At 36.2% G+C, this 22,860-nt stretch overlaps 3 protein-coding genes, 1 long non-coding RNA gene and 1 other non-coding gene across 6 annotated transcripts; 4 read left to right on the forward strand and 1 right to left on the reverse strand.

Annotated features, from left to right (window-relative positions):
• The first annotated feature begins 847 nt into the window (after positions 1-847).
• Positions 848-8,431, forward strand: LOC126589687 (probable serine/threonine-protein kinase At1g54610). Its single transcript, XM_050255066.1, has 8 exons — positions 848-1,949; positions 2,954-3,238; positions 3,527-3,844; positions 4,532-4,759; positions 5,277-5,377; positions 6,197-6,308; positions 7,233-7,685; positions 7,892-8,431. The coding sequence occupies exons 1-8, from the start codon at positions 1,542-1,544 to the stop codon at positions 8,096-8,098; spliced, it is 2,112 nt and encodes a 703-aa protein (XP_050111023.1). The 5' UTR covers positions 848-1,541; the 3' UTR covers positions 8,099-8,431.
• Positions 2,301-7,030, reverse strand: LOC126589696 (uncharacterized). Its single transcript, XR_007611898.1, has 2 exons — positions 6,784-7,030; positions 2,301-2,334 (listed from the first exon to the last, which is right to left on the reverse strand). It is a non-coding gene; the product is annotated as an uncharacterized LOC126589696 (long non-coding RNA).
• On the forward strand, positions 6,538-6,656 carry LOC126591641 (5S ribosomal RNA). Its single transcript, XR_007612457.1, has one exon. It is a non-coding gene; the product is annotated as a 5S ribosomal RNA (ribosomal RNA).
• Positions 8,432-8,750: 319 nt separating the features above from the next.
• On the forward strand, positions 8,751-10,314 carry LOC126589694 (L-type lectin-domain containing receptor kinase VII.1-like). Its single transcript, XM_050255075.1, has one exon. It carries the CDS (start codon positions 9,189-9,191, stop codon positions 9,975-9,977), a length of 789 nt encoding a protein of 262 aa, XP_050111032.1. The 5' UTR covers positions 8,751-9,188; the 3' UTR covers positions 9,978-10,314.
• A 5,332-nt stretch (positions 10,315-15,646) lies between these two features.
• LOC126589684 (protein SPA1-RELATED 3-like) lies at positions 15,647-21,788 on the forward strand. 2 transcript variants are annotated; one of them, XM_050255059.1, is made up of 8 exons: positions 15,655-16,150; positions 16,490-17,542; positions 17,699-17,856; positions 18,544-19,483; positions 19,558-19,704; positions 19,836-20,147; positions 20,684-20,743; positions 21,277-21,788. In XM_050255059.1, the coding sequence occupies exons 2-8, from the start codon at positions 16,649-16,651 to the stop codon at positions 21,463-21,465; spliced, it is 2,700 nt and encodes an 899-aa protein (XP_050111016.1). In that variant the 5' UTR covers positions 15,655-16,150; positions 16,490-16,648; the 3' UTR covers positions 21,466-21,788. The 2 variants fall into 2 exon arrangements, with proteins under 2 accessions (XP_050111017.1, XP_050111016.1); XM_050255060.1 differs by lacking the exons at positions 20,684-20,743; positions 21,277-21,788 and having other exon boundaries at positions 15,647-16,150; positions 19,558-19,750; positions 19,836-20,002.
• The last annotated feature ends 1,072 nt before the right edge of the window (positions 21,789-22,860 follow it).

Consider the following 22,860-nt stretch of genomic DNA (forward strand, 5'->3'; position numbering starts at 1 on the left):
AATATTATCCACGACTTTTTAACAAAATACATTAATTCTTTCTATGTAAATGAAATCACATATGAACTAGAAGTTATAAATTCAATTCCTAAGCCACTTAGTATTATAGGTGAGTGATATTCGATATCAATTTATCTTTTTACTTTTTAGTGTAAATATATCGTTGTATACAAAAAAACTCAATTCCATAAAAAAATGCAAGGATTCCAAATTATTTTCATCACCGAAAGTAATATTAAAAATGTCACAAATTCTCATCTTCTCCTTTCTGTTAATAAAATAATCATGTAGTAAAAAATTTTGTAAGCAAAAAGAAAAACCGAATATGATAGAAACTATAATATTACAAATGGAGAAGGCGATTAATGCCAATTTGGCCAAAGATGGAAATGAATTATTTCAATATTGTGACAGGTAAAACATTGAAGAAAACGACGCATGAATTGAGATAGAAAATTTTTGAAATTGTCTAGAAAGAGAAAATTTCTAGACATTTAGGATTTAGTGATATTTTCTCTCGTTTTTTGGCAAAACATATCTCTAATTTGAATCATCCATCCCTTATAGAAAATAAAAAAATTTCTAAAATGAATTGTTATTGGCATTCTAAAAATCTCATTTGGCACTCCAAACATTTTATAATTAGAAAGAAAAATACACTTATAAGAAGTGTAGATTGAGATTTTTGAAGTGTTAATAATAGTTCCCTTTCTAAAAATGGTAAGATTAATTAGTTTAAGTTGATTAAGGTAGAGACGGCGCGTGGGAAAGATGGTGAAAGATAAGAATGTCTTTTACGCCTTAGGCCTGTACAAACTACAGAGTCGGTCTTTTCTCTTGCACTGAAAGCTGCTGTTACTGCTGCGGGACACTCCCCCTTCTCACTCTACCAATTTTTTCTTTTTCTTTTTACTCAATTATTTATTTATTTATATTATTCGAGAGATTTGATGTTAATTTTTGTTTAATTTTTGTATTCTCTTAAACTCTGCAACTCTACGTGTCTCTCTCCAGCCCCTGGGAGCCATTGATCCATGTCCTTCCTTCTCCAAATGCCCTGAATAATTTTCTAGGGTTTCCAGTAAAGGAGGCATTTCCAATAGGAGGGTGCTTTGTCTTGAAGGTGCTCAACATTCTGCAGGTTGTGCAAAAAGGTTTGGACTTCTTGGAAATTGGGGTTTTGTTTGTTGTGAATTTGTGGGTATTTTTATTAGCATTGAGAGTTTGCATTCTATGTGGAAGAACTGGCATTTTGAAGGTTTTATGTGCTGAATTTAACTTACTATGGTGAAAGATTGAAGATTTTCAAGATTCTAGGGTTTGGGTTTCTGAAATTGTGGGTTTTGCTTCTTGCAAAAGTGTGACTTTGGTGGGTTTGTGAAGGGGGGTGGATTCATGCATTTCGTGCTTGTTGGATCATATATATTGGATGAGTTGAATTCTGGGTTTTGGTTAGGATTGTGTGGTCAAAATGCAAGATTTCTAAGGGTGAGAACAGTGGTTCTATAGGAGGGCATTGTTGGGGGTGGTTTTGGTGCATAATGGGTTGCATTTATTGTAAGCCCTCTGCAATTGAGGATAGCAAGGAGAGCCCCAGAGAGAGATTGTCCAACAAGGGGGCATCAGACTCGCGGACGACGAGGGTTGCTTCCTCAAGGAGGGAGGAAACTTATCGGCCGAAAGATCGATATGATGGCAATGGTGGGAGAGCAATGTTGACTGATACGCAAGTGAATGGGCCTGTTCGATCGCAAGGTGAGAATTTTGAAAGGAAAAGGGAAAAGATGGAGTATGTTGTTGCTCAACATCCTGGGATTGGTATCATTCCAAAAGCTGCAGAAGGGGAGCAGGTTGCAGCAGGGTGGCCCTCCTGGCTAGCTGCAGTGGCTGGAGAGGCCATCAAAGGATGGGTACCCCGTCGTGCAGATTCATTTGAGAAGCTAGATAAAGTATGCTTCTTTTCTTGTTTAGTTCTCAAGTAGCTTTATGGTGCAAGAAAAATCTGCATTATTGAGTTTGAATTTGGTATTTTCTATTTCATTATTGAGATTGAATTTGGTATTTTCTATTATTGAGATTGAATTTGGTATTTTCTATTTCATTGAAATCTGTTTCCTTGTGGTTCATAACTAATTGAGGAACAAGGTTTACTAAGTAGCCAATTTAAAGTTGGGGTTGAGGGCAGTAGTATTATTATTACTTATTAGTATTGACAAGTTTAAGAGGTCGCACTTGGTGCGATGGCAAATGCCTTCGCCCATGAGCGGTAGGTCTCGGGTTCGAGACTTGGGAGCAGCCTCTCCATAAATGGGGGTAAGGCTAGCCGACATTCACCTCTCCCAGACCCTGCGTAAAGCGGGAGCCTTGTGCACTGGGTACGACCTTTATTAGTATTGACAAGTTTAAGAATGTTGCGTCAAGGTATACTTATGAATAGGCACATGGAATTCATATGGTGCAAAATTCACTCTCAGTTCTCCTATGTCTTTGGTAATTGTAAAAACTTTTAAAAGTAAAAGGCAATGGAAAACTTGGAGCTAAGGGCTAGTGTACACAGAAGCGTAAAGCATTGTTTATTAAAAATCATTTGACATGGGTGACTTGTTCAAGCATAACAGTTTTAAGGTAGTAGTTGGTTCTGCAAGTTATGAATGGAATTATCTGCACTTGTAGGATTTTGTTAATTTTACTTAGGTAGGTTGGTTTTACAGTTTTATGTTTTGGGTACTCTATTGGATGCTATTTGGTTGCTATGCTTATATATGTATCTGATTTTCACAATAACATTGAGAAAAGAAAAAGGTTTATGATATATAATAAATACTAAATCGCTCTATTCGGTTCTTTCCACTGTGATATGATACCTCTATTTTTGGTTATTTTCCTTGGTGCTATCTCTTTACACTTCCATATTAGCTGGCTTTGGTTGTGTCCTAATATTTATATTTTGCAGATTGGTCAGGGAACTTACAGTAATGTTTATCGGGCCCGTGATCTTGATCAAAAGAAAATTGTTGCTTTGAAGAAAGTGAGGTTTGATAACCTGGAGCCTGAGAGTGTTCGCTTTATGGCAAGGGAAATTCACATTTTACGAAGGCTTGATCATCCAAATGTTATAAAACTAGAAGGTCTAGTTACTTCAAGGATGTCTTGCAGCTTGTACCTTGTGTTTGAGTACATGGAGCATGATTTGGCAGGGCTTGCTTCACACCCTGGTCTGAAGTTTACAGAAGCACAGGTACTTGGTCGTCTTCTTTCCTTCTTATACTAAAATAACAAGTTACTGTAGGTTTTTTGTCAGTTCTTGCTTCCTGTATCTGCATGATGTTTGTGTTATGAACTTTCTCTCATCAGCATCCATTGATGCTACTGGTGTATTTTGTTTACTTTGACACTTGTGTAGTTGTGTGAATGCTATCCTGCAGTTTCATTTCACTTATGTATATAGGCTACACAACTTATGTTATGCTAGTATCAAGACTGTTCAGTTGGATGGATGATTGAGGTTCAATTGATTTATTGGCAGGTTAAATGTTACATGCAGCAACTGTTATGTGGACTTGATCATTGTCACAGTCGTGGTGTTCTGCATCGTGATATTAAAGGTTCCAACCTTTTAATTGACAACAATGGCATGCTGAAAATCGCAGACTTTGGTCTGGCAAGTTTTTTTGATCCTTGTCAAAATCAACCTTTGACAAGTCGTGTTGTAACTCTATGGTATCGTCCACCTGAGCTTTTGCTTGGTGCTACTTACTATGGGACAGCTGTGGATTTGTGGAGTACAGGTTGCATAGTTGCTGAACTGTATTATGGAAAGCCTATTATGCCTGGAAGAACTGAGGTATTTAGAGTGTTTTTTTTTTTTTTTTTTTTTTTTAGTTGATGCTCTTCACTGATTTTTATCTTCCAACTATTTGGTAGTACAAATGCGCACACGCATGTTTCTGCATTTAAATTGAATACTTTCTAGTTGGTGGAAGAATAAGAAATCAGCTAAGAACCTTTCTTATCTAGTGGAAACCACCATAATGAATCATCTTCATAAATGTGTGCTGTAAACTTGCTTCCATCCTTATTCCTGATCTGGTTTGTTGTGATTTTACAACATAAACCTAGTGGTGGCATCTTGCATGTCTGTCTTGTGGCTTTCTGAATTGTTGTTCCTGTTAGGTTCATTATACACTTCGAAGTAGTTTGAGTGTAAAATTTCAAATTATTCTTCCCCTTTCTTAGAAATGGTTTGTTAGATGTGAGATTGCTCATTAGAGGTGGCTTTGCAAGTAACCTCGTTGGGCCATGCCACCATGAAAGATTTGTGGTTTTAGCTGGTAGGTTAGGGATAGTTTATGTACTGTTTCTGTTTGCATTCCAGTTGCTCAATTTCTCTGTGTCCTTGTAGTCATGCCAACTTTGTAATTATTAGGATATGTCCCCTCTCCGTTTTTTACATTCAGAATCTCATATGCTTCTCTCAGATGTAAGTGTTGTGCAACTAAATAACCGGATTTTGTGGATTTTTACCTTGTAGGTGGAGCAGTTGCATAAGATTTTCAAGCTTTGTGGCTCACCTTCTGAAGAGTATTGGAGAAAATCAAAGTTGCCTCATGCAACCATATTTAAACCCCAACAACCTTATAGACGTTGTGTGGCAGAAACTTTTAAGGATTTCCCTGCACCAGCTTTAGCACTTATGGAGACCCTTCTTTCTATAGATCCTGCAGATCGTGGATCTGCAGCTTCTGCTCTCAAGAGCGAGGTTTGGATCTTAATTTAATTCCAATTTAATGTTTTCTAAACAGGCATTATTTTTTCTGCAGTCTTTCTTTTAACTCGATATCTTCTTTGACACCATTCTCTATGTGTGCCTCACTACTTGTGCATGCTTACATCTGCGGTAGAGCTGTAGATATGTTGTGCTTTCCGTCTTTTGCCTGTGGTATTTTTGAAAGTACAACTTTACTATGTTCAAGTCCACTTTTCATTGAGTTCACTTATTTAACGTCTTCTCTGCTTTTATGCCATGTAATGGTAGCTCTGGAGATCATGTTAAGCAAACCACCAGATTGCAGCAATTTTTTTTGGTTTTTCCTATTCTGGACTGCGCTTTTAAAGGCTACAATGTGTATTTTAATTGGCAGGAACATTTGATAACTCTCTTCTGCATTAATAACTATTTAGATATTAGAATCATCCTATTCTCTTTACGAGTTATTTTACCATAACTTTGATTGTGTTTCTCATGTGTTATCTTTTTGTTTCCTTATTTTTCACAGTTCTTTACAACAAAACCTCTTCCTTGTGATCCATCAAGTTTGCCAAAGTATCCTCCAAGCAAAGAGTTTGATGCTAAAGTACGGGATGAGGAAGCTAGAAGGTGAATGTTGTTACATAAATTAGTAACTGACACTTAACTACAAGTAGAATTTTACCGTTTCTCAATTTATAGTTGCAAGGCACTTGCACAGTTGCACCACTAGCGTGTGTTTATATATATTATAACTAGATTCTACACACATTTTAAGGTACTTACATTCGTGGCATGAGTGGTTCAGTCCCAAGAATAACAACAACAAAGCCTTATCCCTCTAAGTGGGGTCGGTTGTATGAATCCTAGAATGCCATTGTGCTCGGATTTGCTCCAAGTCTTCCGTTGGCCCCCCAAAAAAAAAAAAAAATGAAAAAGCCTATGATACAAGCACTGAGAGGTAATTGAGCAAGTCGGACAGACTTGATGCATGATACCTATGGGTGAAGTTGTTCTTTTGTGATTTTACCAAAGCTTCCATGTAGGGGTTCTTGGGTTCTTAACATCAAATAATGGGAAACTATCTAAACGTAATGGAATGAGTAGGCCTTGGTATTTAATAACTGATCTCATAAGAGTCTGGACACTGGAGTTTCCCTAAAGCACCCTAGTTAGTACAATTTTTCGTTGGTTGGGGCTGTGTATGGTTGTGATTTAGTCTCATTTATGAAGTGCATTAGTGTAAAACCATTTATTATTTCTGAGTACATGCTTACACACTGATGGTTTTTGGTTGAATTCTGTCTACTGATTTCTCAAGATTTAATTTGAGTATTGTGAACCTGATATCAAGTTTGGTCCTATATGTATATTTTTTTCCTCTTCTATTTTTAACATTGTTAATGTGGGTGGTGTATATAGTAACAATCTTTTTCCACACATTGGTAGACAAGGAGCAGCAGGGAAGGGCCAAAGGTTTGACCACGAAAGGAGAGGAACAAGAGAGTCTCGAGCCATACCAGCACCTGATGCCAATGCTGAATTAGTCATGTCAATGAAGGTAACCTGATGTTATTTTAACTAAAAACACTCACTTGGCTCCATCATTGATTTATGCTCTAACCTTTTATATATGATGATATTTATGTGTTGCCTTTCTTTTCTGATTTTTACATGAACTTGCAGTATTTAATTGACATATTCAATGCACTCTTATTGCATAGAATCTGCCAGAAAATATCTTATATATTTTCTCTTATTGCATCAATGTTATCCGGTGCATGTGAGTTGGATGCGATCATACCAACTCACATGCACCGGATCCAATCAGAACTCCGAAGTTAAGCGAGTTTGGGCGAGAGTAGTACTAGGATGGGTGACCTTCTGGGAAGTCCTCGTGTTGCATCCCTCCCCACCTCTTTTAGAGGTCGCACTTGGTGCGATGGCAAGTGCCTTCGCCCATGAGCGGTAGGTCTCGGGTTCGAGACTTGGGAGTAGCCTCTCCATAAATGGGGGTAAGGTTAGCAGACATTCACCTCTCCCAGACCCTGCGTAAAGCGGGAACCTTGTGCACTGGGTACGACCTTTTATTTCTTCTTTAAAAATCATGTCTTTTTTTCAAGTTTTCTACTATGAAAAGGGGCTTTTATGATCAACCCAAATTTTCCCTTGAGTTATATATAGTTATATACCCGTGCTTAACTTGTGATTTCTACCAATGTGATTAACTCCGCATAACATTGATGGTCTTGTTAATTACCGACTTGCTTTTCTTAAACTACGAAATAATGTATTTTTCAGCTGTGAAATAATTTCTTTCACTTATAATCTTGCGTAATCCAAATTGCATGTTATTATTCAATGCAAGAAATTGTTGGACTCAAATTTCTCTTGGAGACCCTTTGTTGTAAATTATTCAGTATTGTTTATGATATTACATTCATATGGGATATATATCTCAATACAAGGGATTTTCTTGTTACAGAAAAGACAAGATGGTTCTAAGAGCCGTAGTGAGAAGTTTAACCCTCATCCAGAAGAAGTAGCTTCTGGCTTTCCAATTGATCCACCTAGGCCATCACAAGCCGTAGATGCAAGTGTAGAACATCATGGACATAATCATAAGCGAGCTTCCCATTCAGGGCCATTGGCTCACCGGGCTGCATGGGCCAAGTCTACTAAGAACCCAGATGATGCTCCAAAGGTTTCAACTGGAGCTGACTTGTCAGCAATGTCAGGTTTAGTGGTAGCAAGGAGGAGTATGTTATCTGAAGAACGCAGAAAAAGGTCTAGTTCTTCACAAATGGAAGTTCCAAAAGCAATAGGCAGGTTTCCGGGTTCCTTCAAGGAGGCATCAGATCCCCTACAACAAGATCAAAAGCAGGTCATTGAAGGTTCTCATCAAAAAGATATTCGAAGCAACAAAGATCCAATTATTGTGAGTACCTGAACTCACGCCTTTTCCCCTATGATGGGGTTTCCTTGTTGATTTATAATCGCTTGTGTAAAATAACCTCAAGGGTGTGCGTTTTGTTTTAATTTTGATTTGTGGTTCATAAGCTATTCTTTATGGTTTATGTTTCGTTTTTTTTTTGGTTTATTCTTGTTGCCCAATAGATCACTTTTTATTTCTGGTTATTTCAGGTTGGTTACGGATCAAAGGGTCACAAAATGCACTACTCAGGTCCGTTGCTAGTCCCCTCTGGGAACGTGGATCAGATGCTGAAGGACCACGATCTCCAGGTCCAGGAAGCTGTTAGACGAGCACGCCTAGACAAGGCAAAGGTCAGAAAATTTCACGCTGAGGCGAACCAAATATCCACCAATTCATTATTTGTTTCTGGTCGTTGAGCTGGCATAAGTAGACCCGAAAGCAGAGCATCAGCAACAGAAAAATCACCGCAGATAAAATTGCTGGTTTTCTCTTGTGAAATGTGAGTTATTCATTGGTGGGGGGTGCTTTTATTTTTTTGTATAGGGGGGGGGGGGCACTCGTGGAAGAATAGCCGGTGCCCATTTTTAACTAAGTTTATAGCACACGCTCGCTTGCTCTCTCGCTCTCTCACCTGTATCGTTTTCCCTCCTTTGCAACTGAAAAATATGGCCCATTCTTGTAGAGCTTGTTATAAGCCATAAGCTGTAGAGTATGTGGGAAATATGAAAATTGTGTTTTGTGATGGAAAAGAGTAATTTCCTTGTGCTGTTCTAACCACCTTCCCCTTTGTCAACTTTATTTAGTTTTTGGATAAAAAATGGGGAAGGGGTGAATCTGTCTACTCTTTTGAGTTCACATTTATAATTCTCACTGTAATCATGATTAGCCCCCTTTTTCTTACAGCTTGACTGGAATTCTAATAACATATGCTGCAGAATTTCCTAATCCTTTGATTTTTGAGTCATATATGATCTTGAAAATAGAGACTACCCAGATGATTACATGAAGACTTGTACTTGCCTAAATTTTTGTTGGGTAGATTGACACTATAAGGTTGAAAAATGTATCTGGCTGCGTTTGACTTCTTGTCATAGGCATTTTTTTATTAGAACTTTATTCTAATCAAACCAACATACGGAAAGGAGGTTTCAAACTGTTCTAGCCAACTTAGCTACGTCTAAGTCTGCTCTTGTCGTGGGCATCGAAAGTCTACGTCTACACACTCCTTTTCTCCTTATGCACATCCTATTTTTTCATTCCTTGATTCTCCTTTGGTTTACTTAATCTAAAGGTTAGAAATAAATAAGTGTGTAAAGAAGTATGCGGATATAAGTTCCCAAGTCGGCGTGCTTGTTCAGTCTGGGTTTTTACCACACAAATGTTGACTTGGAAAAGTTGGGGTTTAATTCAATTTTGTTGCTTCTGGAAGGCAAGGCAAGTTCTATATATTTTGACTGCAGGATGATGCAGAAGACTCATAGCTTACTGCAGGTGCCATAGAATTCAATGGAGTCCCTTCGATTACTTGTACTATTCCTAACAACCCTCTTTCTCCTCCAATCAAGTTTTGCAGTTGATTTCTCCTTCACTGGTTTCAACTCATCTGATATCTTGCTCTATGGAAATGCAACCACAGATTCTGGTGTTCTTTCTCTCACAACCAACACCACATTTTCCATTGGCAGAGCTCTATACAATGCCAAGGTTCCCACAAGGTATCCAGATTCCATAAACCTTTTGCCTTTCACCACCTCTTTCACCTTTTCCATAGCCCCATACAAGGACTCTCTCCCTGGCCACGGATTCGTCCTTGTTTTCGTTCCCTCTCCAGGCATCCAATCCGCCTCTGCATCCCAACATCTCGGCTTCTTGAACAATACCAATAACGGTAACCCCAACAACCACGCTTTTGGAGTCGAATTTGATGTGTTCCAAGACAAAGAATTCGGTGACATCAACGATAATCACGTCGGCGTTAACGTCAATTCTCTAACTTCTCTGGCTTCTTACGACGCTGGATACTGGCTTGGTGAGGGCAGTAGCATTACTGACTTTTCTTTCAAGGAAATAAAGCTGAGTAGCGGAGACAACTATCAAGCTTGGATTGAGTACTGGAATTACCAGCTCAGCATAACATTGGCTCCTGAAAATGTGAAGAAGCCTGAGAGGCCTTTGATTAGGGTTCCTCTTGATCTCTCTCAAGTTTTTCTTGATGAAATGTATGTTGGTTTCACTGCATCAACTGGCCAACCAATTGAAGATCATAAAATTCTGAACTGGAGCTTCAATAATTGAAGCTAGTATAATATTTAGAGTATTTCGTCGATGTACTCTCTGAACTTGTAGGTCGTTTTTAATTTTCCACTTTGTTTTTTTTAGAATAAATGGGACTCAAACTATTAAAAAAAAAAAAGCCAATTACCTCCGTGCCGTCATATTTCCTATATAGTGCTACATCCAATGTATTTATCTTGAATATGTGAGTTGGAAGATTTGTACCTTCAGAAACAAGTAAGGTTCATGACATGCCTCATTAACCTGGCTTAATGGAGGCATGAAAATATTTGTTTCTTGTTTTGATTTTGATTATGTAAAAGTTGATGGTATTGTAAAACGATTATAATTCTCGGTCCTTATTCGTGCATGATCTTTGTGATTTTATATTTGACATTTTTTTTATTCAAACGATATTCTATTATAAACTATTCTAATTTACAAAACAAAAAAATTTGAATTCGGTGCAAGAAGATGTGAGCATACTACGTAAGCCAAATGTAACATTTCACATTTGCTGTGTTTGCCATTTCCAAAGTAGCATTTGTTGCTGATGAGTCAATATTATATTATATATTTTACCCTATTCTTAGTATAATTTGGTAATTATTTTGGTATAATTTTGATACTTTGCTTTATATTTCCGATATAAGACATTTGATTTCCTCTGGAGCAAAACGGACGAATTTTGGAGTGATTCAAATTGGAGGACGTTTGCCTGTCTCTTGGCTTGTTCGTGTCAAAATTTGGGATTTTTCTACCAAACGGTTATTCTCTGGCGATTTAATACAAGAGCAGTGCGCGTTACTGGAAAGTGACGTTTCTGGGCTTAAATTGCATTTTTGGAGTCCAAGATGACCCCATATGGGTTTGTGGCATTCTGGAGAAGTGTTCAGAATAGTCCAAGCTTTAAATCCATTTATTTTGGGCCAGTTTTGGAGCTGATTTGTGTCCAAAATGTGGATGTGCAGATTTCTAGACGAATTTACCAAGTCAATTTATGATTTTGTTTCCTATTTTATTTCAATTTATTTAGTTTTCTAGTCTTAATCTAAGACATTTTACTAGGAGGATTTGATTTAAGAGTAGTATAAGTAAGCCTTTTGGCAGACCAAGGGTTTTTCTTCTACGTACGCAAGATTGAGAAAAGAATTTGGCTAAAGCTTAGAGATTTTCAAGACTTATACTTTCAGGTGTTTTCGTTCTTTTTCTAGTTCAATACGATTATGTTGATTTTAATTATGAATATGCGTAACTAATTCTCTTTGCTAGGTGAGGCCATGATCCTTAGCAAGAGTATGTAGTCTCTTTTTAATTTTCTTATGAATTTATGCATGCAAGTGGATTGTTAATCATTGTGCTTTAAATTATCTATTTGCCTTAGTAATTCGCGACCATCAGGATATTTAGAAAAGTAATTTAAGGCAATTTTGGTGGATCCCTAAAATTGACTAAGGCTTCTTGTGGTTAACATGTGTAATTACTTAGGATGGACGTCACATCTTAAGAGTTACATGGTTTTTCAAAAGGTTTTAACAAAACTTAATGAGTCTTGCATGTTCACATTCAATCTAAACGTCATGGACGGGTTGCATGTTAGATATACGTTCTATGTTGGGGGTTTCAAGTAAGACATACTTTATGAAAACCTAACCTTCAAAATATGCATGTGTAATTCATAAGAAATTAGAAAAACTACGTAGGATTGTTAAGGTGACGGCAGAACTCTAGTGCTTTTCCAAATTTGTTTCTCAAAATCTTTTCTCTTTGATTTGTTTCCTTTTTAATTGGTTTTTAGTTGCTTTCCCTAAATTACTCTTATTAAATTTCGTTTTTTTATTACTTTTGAATTCAAAATCAACCTTTTCCAATCTTTACTTTCAGATAATTAACTAGGATTATGGTTTTCATAAATTGTTTTAAATAATCCATGCGGAAAACACCGTTTATACTACAATAACCTTATTCTCTTGCAAGTATTTTGTATGATTTTAACCTCATTGCGCAGGTACCTAAAAATCTTATCAGTTGCATATGGCCCAAAGGCCACTAAACAAAACATTTGAATGTTATGTGTCCAATAGGGGCAACCATGTCCACCACATATAATTCAAATGTGTCTGGTAGGACAAACATGTATGTCCACCACCCACATAAATTTCATTCATCAATTTGATCAATAATTTAAAACACACACAAGAGTCCCTACCAAACAACATAACAAACTAAAAAAGAAAACAAATAAGAGGCTCAAACAAAACGGACTTACACAGGCGAATGAATATTATTATGCTGGAAATGACCACTAACAAATTCTTTTTTTGTGCTAACTATATGCTTATATCCAAAACGTTACTATAGGTCTCAAGATTAAACATTTTTTTTTATAATGGAATGCACATGTAACTGTCACATTCTATCTTTCTAACTTGCAAGGGTGCACAATGATCTGAATTTATTTTCTTATCCTTTAAACATTATCTCTACAAAACTTAACTAGATCCAGAATTGTTTAGTCATCTAACGGTTATCTAAATAAATAAACGAATCATGTTTCTCATTTGAATGTTGAAATTTTAACAACATTAGTTGAACGGTTATAACTAATCTCTAATATTGTGTTAGAACATGATATGTTTTTAGAAGTTGAAATTTGATGCTTAAACAACATAGACTTAAATGGATGGATTACTGACCTCAAATTATTTATTAAAGATGCTAACACTTATGCCCAAACAAAATCTTGAAATCTATAGATTTCTTTTACTCGAATTTGAGAACATGGACGTGCACCAAATACATTAAATGTTGGGTACTTTTCAAGAGACGCTCTATAACTTCTATAGAATGTGGTGGGACAAATGATTGACCTCGTACTTTATTAAGGTCTAATAATTTTTACTAAAGATATATCACACACATGCATGCTTTATAATTGACACATACTATTACAGAAGTAAAAGTGGTTGATGTTTCTTATTAGCACAATTTTCGATTTGTTAAAGATAAAGAACGGTTCCATGTGCTTTATAATCAACAGTTCATTTTAAGAATGTTACTTGCTAGTATAACAGTTAATTTATTAAATACATATAGATAGATGATTAAATACTCTCTAGATTGAATGATTTTTTTAGAGATGTTCTTTAAATGATGATAAGGATAATGAATGGTTATGATTATAATGTTTGTACAACAAAATAATGTCACGTCGCCGTTAAATGAAAAGTAGCTTAGGCCATGGTCTAAGCCAGGTGTTGTACATAATTATCATAAATGGTTCAGAATAAGAGTATGAAAATATAATAGAATGACAATTTATAGGAATAAGATTTTCTTCCTTCCAAATTCCCTCTCCTCCTCTCTCACTTTTCTTTTTGTCTTTCTCTCTCTATAAGGAAGTCAACACAAAATGTTGACGTGACTTAATTATGAACGTTTATATAAAAGGAGACTAGAAGAGGAGAAAATATCGATCCGAGTTTACAATGTTTGATAAAGGTGGCCATATGGTAGTTTAAACAAATAATACATGAATACGGGAAGATGACAATATGCAATTACTACTGATGCAAAAAGGGCCACAACTCTCGATCTCAGCCTACTTACAAGAAACAAGTATTTCTTCAGGTGCATTTACAATTTGTCACAACATTACTGTCCAAAAAAAGCATATGCATTAATATCTCACACATCTAAAGAGAAGGGGCTTCAAATAATGATAATTAACAAAGCATAGATGGAAAAAAAAAAAGAAAAAAAAAAGCATAGCAAACTTGCTGATGATAAGTAACTTGCTACTTTGATACCACCACACAATTTATATCTTCATTACAAAAAAAAAAAAAAAAGGCCCATAAATTCAAATTCATCTTCCACATATGCAAACACAAATATCTAGAGTGAAGAACAAACGAAAGTATCGATTACGCATAAAGATTTAAATGAACGAACATGTAATTTGATCAAGGTTCTAAAAAGCACTAGGCGCTAGTCGACGGGGGATTGGGGCCTAGCGTCTAGACGACTAGGCGGACTAAACAGATTTAATTAAATTTATTATATAACATATAAATAAATGCCTACTTATATTTAAAAAATAAAAATATACTTGTATTGAGACTTTAAGAAAGTTAAAAATTAAAACTTAAGTCATATTGCCATCATCACTTAAAAATGTAGCAAAAAATAAGAAAAATAAAAAACAAAATTTGAAAATTCACTAATTAAGTAGGTTATTTAGAAAAACCTTTAACTTAATTAAAAAAATAATTAAAACAATGGAACCATCTAACCAGCCTAGGCAGCCTCCTAGCCCCTACCTTATTTTTCTCAACATTTCAGCTTAAATCGCATCGGTCTGTCACCGCCTAGCACCTAGACCGATTTTTAGAACACCAAACTTAACATTTGTTGAAGGATGCTACACCTATGAAATCGCATTCGACGTTGATACATTATGAACTTTACATGCATCAACATCCAAATTATATTTATACTTTGTGCATGGGTAAGTGAGAAATGGAAGGGCTGTTTGGGAAGAAACTTTTAATTGTGACGTGAATATAGATGATACACTACATATTTTTATGTAAGTAGTGGAAAATTATATTTGTTAAGTTATTAACTTTTTGACATACATAACCCACTATTTATGTAATGACACATGATGTACCATCCCATGTGATATCTCTTGTTTGGGTTTGCTGGGATTTTGGCTGGTGGGGGTGGTGTTGGGATATGTGTTACTTTTGATTTGAGGTGAGGGATTGTTTTATAATTAATTTATACTTTAATCTTTAATTATTAGGGTTTATGGTGGAGGATTAGGGTTAGGTATGCAGATTGCTGATGGCATAAGAGGCCAACAACTCCCTATAAATAATGTGGCTTTTTTAATACATCTGGCACTTATCTTCTCCACACCAATTAGATTAGATTAGTTTTATGTTTGTTCAATGAGATTAAACTAATCATTTGTTTATTGCTTTGCTTTTGAACCCTGATTAGAAGTTTAGCAATTTCTACTTTGGGAAGAGGTTCTTCTTCCGATTTTGGGACAACGATGAGCGATTCGCCGTTTCTTATTAAATTAATCAAAAAATTAACTCCACTAATGACTAAGTGATTAAAAATTATTGTGAACCATGTTAAGATTTTTTTAAATTTTATAATTTGAGTGAATTTGAAATCATGTTGTCACATCAAATACGGAAACACATATATATATATATATATATATATATATATTTTCTTGTAAATTTATTATTATTAGGGGAGGTTTGAAATTATTAAAATAATTTAGGTGAGAGGAGAGTTTCAAACTTCAAACGCATGTGTGAAAAATTAATACTATATCTATTAGAATATTGGATCGCATGCAAACACAAAGGTCATTGATAAAAATTAGAATATCAAAAACACATTAAGATCATTAACAAACGAAAGTCTAGATAAAATTAATTTTCAAAATATTTATAAAATGCTAGACTTAAATACTCATTTCTTATTACTTGTCACTTATATTATTTATTTGTATTTGATTTATATGTCATTTTGTAAAGATAATCATCACAATATAAATTTAAAAATTAAATAATTCGGATTATAAATACACTATTCGCGAGATCAAAAAACATGAGCAGCCCTACATAAGGATGCAAGTACTATCCTTGAAAGGATATGTACAAGATACCGAGTTTGCAGCATAGTTTGGAGGGAGATGAATCATGATTGCACTTTATCAAATAGTATCTTCCACCGATGACCCACAAGGTTTATCTAATCTACTGTTTTGGATCTGGGCTTTTGAGAGGAAGAGGTGTTTGTTGAGCCACGTTGGTAGTTTGGAATAAAGCGGGAGGATAAAGAAGATGGTAATGCCTAAAGTAGAAAGAGTGGTCTCTCTTTGCTCTCGGGAGGCAAAAAAATAGTAATATAATACGGGACTTGAGAAAATTAAAAAATAAATGTATAATCTTTTTTTGTTTATTTTTCTGGGTTTTTAATTTACAAACGGTCTGTGTTTTTTGTGGGGAGATTTTGTTTGTTTTCTTGTTGAGAAAATATTGGGGAATTTATAAGGCTGTGGAGGTTTCGTCTGAGTAGTGCCGCTTCAAAAAAGTTGTGCTGTTTCTCTTCTGGTTGGCCTAGCAGAACACAGAACACACAACTCCATTTTCATGGTGATACTGGTAGTTCTCTCTCTCTCTCTCTCTCTCTCTCTCTCTCTCTCTCTCTCTCTCTCTTTCATGCTATATATAGACTTGTCTTTGTGTTTTGAGTATTGAGCAAGAGAGCTTTTTCTTGGTGGGTTTTTGTTGGTGATGGTGGTTGAGATTGTTTGTTCTTAGAAACTGTGTTGGAAATTTCATGTATGTGACTGTGTATTTGAATTGTGAATTGGGTTTTGTGAATCTGTTCTTACTTTTTGTCAGATCATTGTTATTGTGTTGGTGGAATGCTTTTTCCTGTTTTCTGGGTTCAAAGTTTGCATAGTTAAGCTTATTAATTAGTTTTGTGATTGTGGGCAGCTGGGAATCTGTTATTTGTTTGTGAAGTCAAGAACTTGCTGTGCTTGATGAGAGACTCGATTTTCGCTGTATCTATTTGCGCCGCAGAATGAGCTTCTGATTCAAGATGGTGGAAGTGAGAGAGTGCATTAGAAGTCGGAGAACTCCTCCGTGTATTGGATGTGTGTGTTCTGGCATTCATGCTGCTATAGGCGGATAACAATGGAAGGCTCATCCGAGTCTGCTGGGCAGAATTCTGATAGCTCTAGAGGGTTGAATACTTCCAGAGTCTCAAACCGGAATCCAAGGGTTCATCGGGCTGGACGGTTTGGCTCGTCGGCTGAGGCATTTCAGGATTCGGATTTGAGAAAGGAGAGAGATAGTGTTGTGGTGGCACACACTGATGACCTTACAAACCAGGGTGGATTGTCCGGGGTTTGTGAGGATGAGGTGGCGGTTGACCGTTTTGTCCGAGCTATTGAATGGGGTGATGTTAGCTTGAGGCAGTGGTTGGATAAACCGGATCGATCTGTTGATGTATTTGAATGCTTGCATGTATTTAGGCAAATAGTGGAAATTGTTAATGTAGCACATTCGCAAGGGATTGTTGTTCATAATGTGCGACCTTCATGTTTCGTCATGTCATCTTTCAACCACATCTCCTTTATCGAGTCTGCATCTTGTTCAGATTCTGGCACTGATTCTCCCGAGGATGAGTTAAACAGCCCAACTGAAGAAATTAAGGATTTTCACTCTCTCTTGCATCGTAATTTGCGTCAGCAACGAAGGAACTTAGGAAGAGAAAAATTTCAGTCTATGACAACTCCAAATGCCTTGTCGGAAACGAGTTGCATGCAGTCAAGTTCAATCTATGCAGCACGCGAATCGTTGGTACAAGAGAGTGAAAATGGAATCAGAGACCGAAATGTTGAACTAGAAGATAAGAGACAACCATTTCCAATGAAACATATATTGCTTATGGAGACCAGTTGGTATACTAGTCCAGAAGAGGTTTCTGCTGGATCGAGTTCATGTGCTTCAGACATTTATCGGTTAGGGGTTCTTCTTTTTGAGGTTCGTAAATAAAAGCTTTCAATTGTTTATCTGTAGTATAAGTTAAATAAGATCTTCAGCATTCAGTTATCATTTTATGTAATGGTAAAAGTTGTTTTTGTTCAGAGTTCTTGTGTTTTTGTTTTCGTGGACTAACGCGGTGGTGCTTGTGACCAGTTATTCTGTCCACTCAGCTCAAGAGAAGAAAAGAGCAGGACAATGTCTAGTCTGAGACATCGAGTTCTTCCTCCTCAATTGCTGCTGAAATGGCCTAAAGAGGCTTCGTTTTGTTTATGGCTACTGCACCCTGAGCCAAATAGCCGGCCAAAAATGTGGTGAATACTCCTCACAAAATGGCCTTCCATCTCAGACGTTGATTTTTCTTTTCAAAAGCTACTATATATTCAGCCTAAAATAATACTGTGCATAAGTGCCAATATATCTTGGAAGTGGAATTCCGTTCTCAAAGAAGTCCGTGCACGTCAAACTTAGGTTAGGTCAGTAGGAAGGTTTCCGTAGATTTTCCAACCAGTGAAATTCATGTATTCGATTGGTGTTGGCAAATAAAGGATTAGAAGCATTAGGAGAAGAAGCCACTAGATTAACATGGCTATATAAGTGGAAGTAGATTTTTCAATTGCACTGAAAAGTTGGCTGATTGACTAGATGTTAAAAAATTTCTTCGTAACATAGGGTATCTGGTTAGCAACTGCCCTACATATACAGGTTTATCTTGTATTGTGTAATAGGATTTCGGTCCCCGAGTTTCATGGAAGTAATTGCTGTATATATAAACTGCATTACATATATCTGTAATTCATTACGTCATGAAATACTCCATTTTATGCCATTTTCTATAATTTGGTCTTGTAGTTCATAAATCCCCTTGTATCTTTCACTTTGTTCTGCATCTTTTCCTCTTCTACTGACTTGTAAAATAACTCTCTCCTGTTTCTTTTGTGATACATACTATACCTCCAGCGGGGTCACAATATCTAAATCTACTTTGTCTTTTGTTTCAGTGAGTTGCAACAAAGTGAATTCCTGAATGAACCAAGAGTTGATTTAGAAGAACGTGAAGCGGCAATAGAGCTTAGAGAGAAAATAGAGGAGCAGGAATTATTGCTGGAATTCCTGCTGCTCATACAACAAGGGAAACAGGAATCTGCAGATAAGTTGCAAAATACTCTTTCGTTTCTGTGTTGTGATATTAACGAAGTTATGAAGCACCAAATAACTTCTAAGAAAAAGGGCAGTTCAATCCCACAACTGGTGAAGGAAGATGATTCGACCTCAAGTTTCCCGTCTATGAATATTATTGACGATGATGATTCTGCTAGTGGGTCCAGAAAAAGGTCCAGAACAGGCATCTGGGTTCACAACGTAGAGGAAAGTGATGATAATTTGGATGGTCAGAAGACGGATACTGAAAATCAAGGTGTTCTCTCGAGAAGTTCTAGATTGATGAAGAACTTTAAAAAGCTAGAGGCGGCATATTTTTTAACGAGATGGAGGCCCGTAAAGCAGTCAGCTAAACCGGCTAAACATTCACCAATAAGTAGTTCTGTTGTAACTGAAAGAAGTTCTGTCAATAATTTGCAATCAAAAGAACAACATAGTGGAGGTAGACGAAGTGGTTGGATAGATCCATTTCTTGAGGGATTGTGCAAGTATCTGTCTTTCTCGAAATTAAAAGTGAAGGCAGATTTGAAGCAAGGGGATCTTTTAAATACTTCAAATCTAGTATGCTCACTTAGTTTTGATCGTGATGGAGAATTTTTTGCTACAGCTGGTGTTAATAAGAAAATCAAAGTATTTGAATGTGACACAATAACAAATGAGGATCGTGATATCCACTATCCCGTGGTTGAAATGGCTAGCAGGTCAAAGCTAAGCAGTATATGTTGGAATAGTTATATCAAAAGCCAGATTGCTTCAAGTAACTTTGAAGGTGTGGTGCAGGTAAGTCAAGCCTTATTTGTGATTCAAGTTATGACTTATTAGCTTGTTTTAACTAAATTGCTTAACATTTTCAGGTATGGGATGTTACAAGAAGTCAATTGTTTACGGAGATGAGAGAACATGAAAGGCGTGTATGGTCCATTGATTTTTCATCAGCAGACCCAACAATGTTGGCTAGCGGGAGTGATGATGGTTCTGTAAAGCTATGGAGTATCAATCAGGCAATTCTACTTTTGCATTTGGTGGATGTCAGCTTTGAAACTAAACGTACTGCATTGATCTGTATGCATGACGTGTATGTCTAATTCTGGATGTCTGATAAGCTGATTCTCTTTGTGGGTCGCTTCTGCAGGGAGTAAGTATTGGTACAATTAAAACAAAGGCGAATGTCTGCTGCGTACAGTTTCCATTGGACTCTAGTCGTTCCCTTGCCTTTGGTTCAGCGGATCATAAAATTTACTACTATGATCTTCGTAACTCAAAGGTTCCTCTGTGCACATTGATCGGACACAACAAAACCGTGAGTTATGTCAAATTTGTGGATGGGACAAATCTCGTTTCTGCGTCCACTGACAATACGGTGAAGCTTTGGGATTTGTCAATGTCCTCATCTCGGGTCATTGACACTCCAGTTCTATCATTCACCGGCCACACGAATGTGAAGGTATTATTTTATTAAAGCAATTCTAGGGGTGCTTTATGAGATTGATCTGAAATTGGTATATAATAATTGTGTTCTACTAGGTGCAAATATATTTCAGAAGCTTAAATACATGATGAATATTTTTAATATTTGATGCAAATGTTTTCCTGTAAATATTTCAGAACCTTCCAATATAGGCTGATTCTATAACCTAAACTTGTGGTGGATAATGAAATATTGTTCTTCATTGACCAATTTACTAATTTAAATTTTTTTTGTCGCTTTCGGATGACCAAAGTTTTCCGCCATGAGTCTTTAACTGCAAAATCTTCTTATTCAAATGCAATCTTCAATGTTATCGATATTTATGAAGGAAAACCGCTAAAGAACATAGTTTGTAAACGAGTAAATCTTTTATGCAGTTTTTCAAAGTTAGTCATTTGCATCTAAACAATGTTATTTTGAGCCCTGATAGTTATTTTCGTCTATTAGATGCAAGTTTAATATGGCCGTAGTGGTCTATGATTTATAGCTTATGCGTGTTTCCCTTGTTGCAGAACTTTGTGGGGTTGTCAGTTTCTGATGGTTACATTGCTACAGGCTCAGAGACTAATGAGGTAATTTAGACAAACATCTTCAATTTACCCCATGCACGGGTTGTTCGTATCTGGCTTCTATCATGCTACGACCAGTGAACCCAAATTTCTATTTTCTTATGTTCACTGGAAAATTCTGTAGGGTTCAAAGGAGGGCTAATGTGATAGGATGAACTTTCATTGTGGGTGTGGGGATACGATATATGTATTTAGTTAAAGGTTTCCAAAGCTTTCGTCTAAAAGTTTGAGAAAAATGACCTCTTCTAAAAATAAGGAAGAAACATGCTTTGAGATTAGTATATCAGCTAGCTACGTAGTTTTCTTCGGTGTAACTGTTTTACTTTGTAGTGACTCGTTTGAAAAGAATGTGACGTGCTGTTTGAAAAGATAAGGTAAATTGCAGAAGTTACTTATGCAAGCCTAAGAAGGATCTTACCTATCCGTTTACTAATCAAATGTGTCTCATTGAAAACTGTCAAATGAATTTTGAACAGACAATGCATCTCGTTTTGGTCATATTTAATGAATGATAATTATGTTCTTTGATTGATCAGGTTTTCATCTACCACAAGGCTTTTCCAATGCCGGCATTGTCATACAAGTTTCAGAACACAGACTCACTTTCCGGCCATGACACAGATGATGCTGCACAGTTTATCTCTTCCGTTTGTTGGCGAGGCCAAACCTCCACCTTAATTGCTGCAAATTCGACGGGGAATATAAAAATTTTGGAGATGGTTTGATGATCTCCAAGGTGATTCTTGAATCTGGCAGGATATATGGGGTGTTGAGGAGAAAATGAGGTAAAAGAATCTTATGCCAGAGAAGCTTGTTAGCTCATATGGGCTTTAGGTCATAGGAACTCAATGTTTCCAAGCAACATTGCAAATTTTGGTATTAGATGATTAGCGGGATAAGTGGTTAATGAGAAAAGTGAGAATGTTCTTGTTCAATTGCTATGTGTAGATAGAAATTTAAAGGAAATAGAAGGGTACAAAAATTGGTATTTCTGTGTAATTTTTAATACAATTCAAATCAATTTATATATCTATAATTTTCGAATTCATCTCTTTCTATGTTTTGTCTTCTAAATGAGAAAATTGTAGTATTACTCTCTATTTTAAAAATTGAAGCAATGGTCTCTTAATTAAAAATTTATGACCATTGGTTCCTTAACTTATTAAAACATGCAATTATGGTCATTTTTGTTAACTTTGTCAGAATTTAGTCAAATGAGCCGTGTTGGAAGGAGTACTGCTATAATTGAGTTAAAGTTGAAGGACCATTGTTTCAATTGGTTTAAAGGTGAGAGGCCATTTCACTACTTGATTTTCCATATTTGTCCCTTGATGAGTGGAAATCACTTCCTCAAACTAAATCATATATGGATTTGGAAAATGCTTTCAACTTTTCATTTACTCTTTTTTTTGGGTATGATACGACATGTCTGGGACACACTACCATTGTATAAAACACAAAGTTCTAAAAGACGCTAGGCGCTAGTCGGACGGTGGGTTGGGGCCTAGAGCTTAGGTGAATTTAATTAAATCTATTATTTTTTGTGTAAATAAGTGTATGTTTATACTTAAAATATATATGATTTCATCATAAATTATAAAATAGAATGATATATCTATTATGAGCTATTGGACATAATAAAAACATGGGAACAAACATATAATGTGTGTTCATTTAAGTATTCAACAAGTCTATTACAATTTATTGAAAAAATCAAATGCAAAATGAAAGTTATCTATTTTATGTCTAAGTGAGTCGCAACCTAGGCGGGTCTGGGCGGACTAGATGGTCTAGATGGGCGCCTTAATAGGTCTAGGCGCATTTTCTTAATTTTCAAACACCTAAGCATTAATCAGGATGGTGACCAACCACCTAGCGCCTAGGCGGCACTAGGCGGGGATTTTTAGAACAGTGATAAAACACACAATCATGTTGTAGACTTAATGTGATAGGGATTAGGGTAGTGCTACTCACATGCTCCTCTTTACCCTACGCACATTTTCTGTTAATTTTTATCATCTGATTATCTTCAATTAATTCAATTCAATGGCCGAAAATTTAGAAAAGTGTGTAGATAGTGCCACCCAATGTGCTAATGTCATGTTGGTTCGGGTTAAGAA

The sequence above is a fragment of the Malus sylvestris genome, chromosome 11, assembly GCF_916048215.2.
Source record: "Malus sylvestris chromosome 11, drMalSylv7.2, whole genome shotgun sequence".
NCBI classification, from domain to species: domain Eukaryota; kingdom Viridiplantae; phylum Streptophyta; class Magnoliopsida; order Rosales; family Rosaceae; genus Malus; species Malus sylvestris.

Excerpts from the sequence above, each read along its gene's own strand:
- LOC126589687 (XM_050255066.1), top strand. The coding sequence starts at position 1,542 with ATGGGTTGCATTTATTGTAAGCCCTCTGCAATTGAGGATAGCAAGGAG. Across the intron at positions 3,845-4,531 it reads TTATGCCTGGAAGAACTGAG|GTGGAGCAGTTGCATAAGAT; the intron begins GTATTTAGAGTG and ends TTTACCTTGTAG. Across the intron at positions 4,760-5,276 it reads CTTCTGCTCTCAAGAGCGAG|TTCTTTACAACAAAACCTCT; the intron begins GTTTGGATCTTA and ends TATTTTTCACAG.
- LOC126589694 (XM_050255075.1), top strand. The coding sequence starts at position 9,189 with ATGGAGTCCCTTCGATTACTTGTACTATTCCTAACAACCCTCTTTCTC.
- LOC126589684 (XM_050255059.1), top strand. The coding sequence starts at position 16,649 with ATGTGTGTGTTCTGGCATTCATGCTGCTATAGGCGGATAACAATGGAA. Across the intron at positions 17,857-18,543 it reads AATAGCCGGCCAAAAATGTG|TGAGTTGCAACAAAGTGAAT; the intron begins GTGAATACTCCT and ends CTTTTGTTTCAG. Across the intron at positions 19,705-19,835 it reads AGCTATGGAGTATCAATCAG|GGAGTAAGTATTGGTACAAT; the intron begins GCAATTCTACTT and ends TCGCTTCTGCAG.